Raw genomic sequence first — 4,977 nt, forward strand, 5'->3', positions numbered from 1 at the left:
CTTCTCCAGCAGAGGCCGAGTGTGCAGGGCCGGCCCGGGTGTGGCCCAGGGCATCGGAGGCCGTGGCTGGCGGAGGAGGGAGCGCTTGGGGAATGCGGTGAGTAGGGGCGTGTCGGGGGCCGTGCAGGGGCCTCACCAGGGACGTGGGTGGGGGACGCTGTCCTTCCTTTCACGGCCCCAGGGAACCCTCGGATGTCTCAGCCTTGAACCCCCAGCCTTGAAGCCCCACTGGGGGCCTCCTAGTGTCAGCGTGGGAGGCAGAGGGCTCCAGTCAGAGGTGAACCCCCACTTCTGCTCCCTCGCTCCCATGACCATCGCTGTGGGGGGTCCTGAGATGGTGGGGGGCGGACTTGCCCTCCCCGACGGGCTCCCCCGAGCTCGGGGCAGGCTGGGCCCTGAGGCCGTGGCTCCCGCTGTCATTGACCTGCTGCGGCCACCGTCGGACCCTCCTGCCCGGCACCTGTCCTGTTGTTGGGGGGCCCTGACCCTTTGCAGACCCAAGTGGGGGCGTCCGCGAAATCCGGGAACACCAGGTGACACTGGGGACACCTTGGGGGCAGCGGCCGTTTCCCTGGGAGGTGCTGCCAGGTCCACCCACCGCCCCGAGCTCCCGCCGTCTCTCTTCGGGGTCACGGGGACCACCCTGTGCGTCCAGCTCCTTCACGGCCAGGGCTGCGGTGGATGAACGGGGCGTGCGTGCAGCTCTCAGGGTGTTCCCGCCTCGCCCGCCTGTTCCCCGCCGTGCGGCCACGTCCCTTTCCGGGGGGAGCGTTTTGTCGTGTGCGAGGAAAGGGGGTCGTTCCTGTGGTCACCACCCGTGACCCTCCCTGGCCTGCGGAGGGAGCAGAGCTGGGCCTGGGCTCATCCGTGTCAGGTGCCCCTGGAGCTCGTGGTCCCCCCTGCACTCAGGGCTGCGCCCGGCGGGGCCTCCGAACCCCCTCGTTTACATGTCACTGCACGTGGCTCCCGGGTGCAGACGCCCCGACTCGGCGCCGGCTCCTTCCTTCTGGGGCCGTTTGTGGAACGCGGCCTCGGCCCCCGGCGCTGGGAGGGAACGGCCCCAAGCTGGGGAGGAGGCTCAGGCTGCATCGGCCTGTGGCGTGGCCGCGGCCCCCAACCAGGCCGCGTCCGTAGATCCGGAACGAAGCCCACGCGGTGGCTGAAGCGCGATCGCCAGAAACGCTTTTGTGCATTGACACAGAACACACAGGCTGCGGCGGAGGCTCCTGTCCGGGACGGGTGACGTGCCCGGGAGCTGCGCTCACAGCTGTGCGCACATGGCCCTTTCCAGAGAGACGTGACCGCGGGGACGGCAAAGGCCGGAGGGTGTCCGTGTGGGAGCCTGTCCCAGTCCCGAGCGGCCCTCGCGTGTCCCCCGGGCGGGGCCCCCAGGCGTTAGAGCTCCAGGCAGGTCCAGGCGCGAACCCACCGCGGCAATTCACACCACACGCTTCTGTGAATAAATAAAAATTTACCATTCCGTACAAACGCACTCACTTTCCCCAAAAGACAAGAGTTTTTACACAAGCCGCGCTGTCCCGGCTGTGGCACGTGCAGAGGGGCCCGCGGTGGGGTCCCCCGGCGACCTCACAGCGGCTCCAGGTCCTCGTCCCCGCGCGCGTACTCGTACAGGTCCACGGCGCCCAGGGGCGCGGGGGCCTCGAAGAAGGGCCTCTGGACCAGTGGGGACGGCAGGGCACTCAGCTTCTGCTCCACAGGGCTGAGCTCGGCCTCGAACCTGCAACGAGGGGATGGTGAAGACGGGGCCGGCGGCGAGGAGCCAGGCCGCGGAGCCAGCGCCGTGGTTTCCGGGAAACGCAGGCCTCCCGGCGACCAGCCTCCAGCACAAGAACGTCCCCTCAGCCGACCCTGAGCTGCGGCCCCTGAGCCAGCAACACGCTCCCGGCTGAGAATCCGGCAGCTCCACGAAGGCTCCCGGGGGAGTGGCCTGCGGCGCAGGTGAAACGCACCGGGACGGGTGGGAGCCCCAGGCACGAGGTGCGCACGGCGTCCGCCCTGACAGAGGGGCTGCGGGGACTGCGCCTTTTCCCAAAGCGACCACGGCGACTGGAAGAGGCCAGCCTCCCCGCTGCAAGGGGGCTGTGTCCACAACTGGGTCGCGGTGTCCACGCAGGACCGGAGAACAAAAGCCCGCGACGCAACACGGTTTCCAAAACGGGGACCACGGTTTAGACAAATGCTCCCCAAACACACACACAAGCTCCGAGTGGAGGCCACCAGTTCGGTTCCGACCGGAACACACAGCGGTGGGAGGACGGGACGCGCGCTTTCCGTTAAGGTCTCGGCAGCGACCTCAGGCACGGCTCCAGAGAAAGTGCCGCGGCCACCAACCCCACACACAGACCCTCAGAGAGACCCCGTGGGGACACCTTTCCAAGACGCCCCCCACGGCCCGGCGCCGAGCTCCCCGCAGACCTGAGCTGCACCTGCCGGAGCAGGCGTGCACACGGCGAAGGCAGTCGACCCACGATAAAGTAGGCAAACCGTAAAAACCCAGGCCCCCGCACTTTGGGAGACCGAGGCGGGCGCATCACCTGAGGTCAGAAGTTCGAAACCAGCCCGGCCAATATAGTGAAACTCCATCTCTACTAAAATACAAAAAATCAGCCGGGCACGGTGGCAGCGCCTGCAATCCCACCTATGCGGGAGGCGGAGGCAGGAGAATCGCTTGAACCCGGGAGGTGGAGGTTGCAGGGAGCCGAGATCGCACCATTGCACCCCAGCCTGGGCGACAGAGCGAGACTCTATGTAAAAAAAATAAATAAAACCAGGCCCACATAGGGTCACTGGTGAATTCTAGCAGACATTGAGGGAAGAAGTTACAGGTCCTGGATACAAACTCTTCCAGAAACTAAGGGGAGAGGATACTGCCCCCGATTGCATGAGCCAGCATTACCCTGACACCCAAGCCAGACCAACACATCCCAAGAAAAGCCGTGGGCCGGGTGCCGCGGCTCCTGGCCTGCGATCCCAGCGCTGTGGGGGACCGAGGCGGGAGGATCACCCGAGGTCAGGAGTTTGAGACCAGCCCAGGCAACATAGCAAGACTGTCTCTAGAAAAACAAAAAATTAGCTGGGCGCTGGGGACAGTCCTGTAGTAATTAGCTGGGTGCCGGGGGGGGAACATCCCCGTAGTTAGCGGGTGTGGGGGGTGGAACACTCTTGTAGTAATTAGCCAGGCGTGGGACACCCCCGTAGTAATTAGCTGGGCGTGGGGGGGGGAACACTGCTGTAATCCGAGGTGCTCAGGAGGCCGAGGGTGGAGGATGGCTTGAGCCCAGGAGGCCGAGGCTGCAGTGAGCTGTGATGACACCACTGCCCTCGCCTCGGGGACAGAGCAAGACCCTGTCTCAAGAAAAATAATAAACTACTACAGATAATCTTTGCAAAGAGAATGCAACCCTATACAAGGATCACATGACTAAGGTCTATGCTGGGAATACCGGGCTGGCTGAAGATGCCTCAGTGTCATTTACCGTATGGACAGACAGACAGAGGAACACGGAGCGAGAGCATCTGAGACACTCAGCCCCATGTGGGGAAACCTCCGCCGACCAGGAAGAGGCCAGAGCATCCCCTCAGTGAGCGCGCTGACCGCTGGGTGAGGGGAGACGCCCCCAGGACTGGGCACCAGGACCCACAAAGCTCACTCAAGCTGGGCGTGGTCTGCCGCGACCCCCTGCCAGCAGCGTCCGGGGATCTTAAAAGTACCGTTTACACCACTACAGGGGTGGGGGGCGGGGACAGTGACCGAGTCCCACCCTGCATCCCCGTGTCGGGTCCCGCCCCGCATCCCCTCACTGTCCCCAGTGTCCCCGCACCCCACCTCACTGTGCCCCGCACCCCTCACTGTCCCCTGCTGCGCCATGACTGTCACCCCGCACCCCCTTCACCTAGCCCTGCGCGCGCCCCTCACTGTCCCCGCACCCCCTCCCTGCCCCCCGCCGCGCGCGCTCACCCGTCCTCCCAGGGCTCCCCCGCCGTCTCCTCGGCCACCAGGATGTCGTACTCCTCGGCCGCGTACTTCTCCCAGTCCGAGAGCTCGGGGCCGCTGCTGTCACTGTCCTGGGGGAAGCGCACGCGTCACACTCCCGGCCTGCTGCGGCCCCGCCCGCGCACCCCGCCCGCGCACCCCGCACTCACCCTGAGCAGGGAGATGTGCTCTTTCTGCTCGTGGTCCAGGTACTTCTCGATGTTGAAGAAGGTATCGAAGAAGACGCTGGCCAGCTTGCAGCGCTTCAGGTCCTGCAGCGTGATCTTCCCTGCGGGGAGGGGACGTGTCCAAGGCGTGAGCCCGGCCTCACCTTCGGGCCGGGTGTGGGCTGCGTGCGTCGGTCACACGCGGTTAAGGATGCGGCACGAGGCTCCGGGCTCTCCCGCCACGGGTCTGATGGGACAGACGGACACGCGTGGATCTGGGTGGGGGCTGAGGTGTGGGAGGACGTGGTGCGGAGATGGCTTGGGGCCACCTGTGTCCCAAGGACGCAGGGATTGGGACGTGGTGCAGGTGCCGGGGAGGCGCCCCTGGATCTGAAATGACAGCCCGGAGCTCCCCACGCAGGCAGGGGCCAGAGAGTGTCCCCGGGACACTGAGCACCAGGAGGGCCCCAGCCAGGGAGAGGGAGGGCTGCAGGGTGGTGCCCGGGCCTCAGAGCCATTTCCAAAGTGCAAGTCCCAGAGCTGCAGTCTGAGATGAGAAGGAAGCCAGGGAGCGCAGATGCGCCCCTTTGCCTTAGCGGCCCTGGGAAAGGCCAGTCCTACTCTGAGTTTGTGACCAGGGCCAGCACCACAGTGTCCAGTCTCACCGTGTGCAAGAACCTCCTACTCAGGACCTTCAGGCTGGGACGATGGGCGGCAGGGAACAGGGGTGAGGAGAGGAGCCAGAGCGGAGAGTAGAGGAGCCAGAGGGGGTGAGAGGAGAGGAGGCGGGGGGTGAGAGGAGAGGAGGCGGGGGGT

The 4,977-nt window shown here is 65.7% G+C and overlaps 1 protein-coding gene across 1 annotated transcript in view; it reads right to left on the minus strand.

The window, feature by feature from the left end:
* Positions 1-1,451: 1,451 nt before the first annotated feature.
* PPP2R3B (protein phosphatase 2 regulatory subunit B''beta) overlaps positions 1,452-4,977 on the minus strand; it is a 23,367-nt gene continuing 19,841 nt past the window's right edge. Inside the window, 3 exon segments of the mRNA XM_017886739.1 lie at positions 1,452-1,738; positions 3,980-4,086; positions 4,165-4,842. Coding sequence (XP_017742228.1) covers positions 1,588-1,738; positions 3,980-4,086; positions 4,165-4,842 — 936 coding nt within the window. The 3' untranslated portion in view covers positions 1,452-1,587.

The sequence above is a fragment of the Rhinopithecus bieti genome, unplaced genomic scaffold (genome assembly GCF_001698545.2).
Source record: "Rhinopithecus bieti isolate Rb0 unplaced genomic scaffold, ASM169854v2 scaffold_16378, whole genome shotgun sequence".
Lineage (NCBI taxonomy): Eukaryota > Metazoa > Chordata > Mammalia > Primates > Cercopithecidae > Rhinopithecus > Rhinopithecus bieti.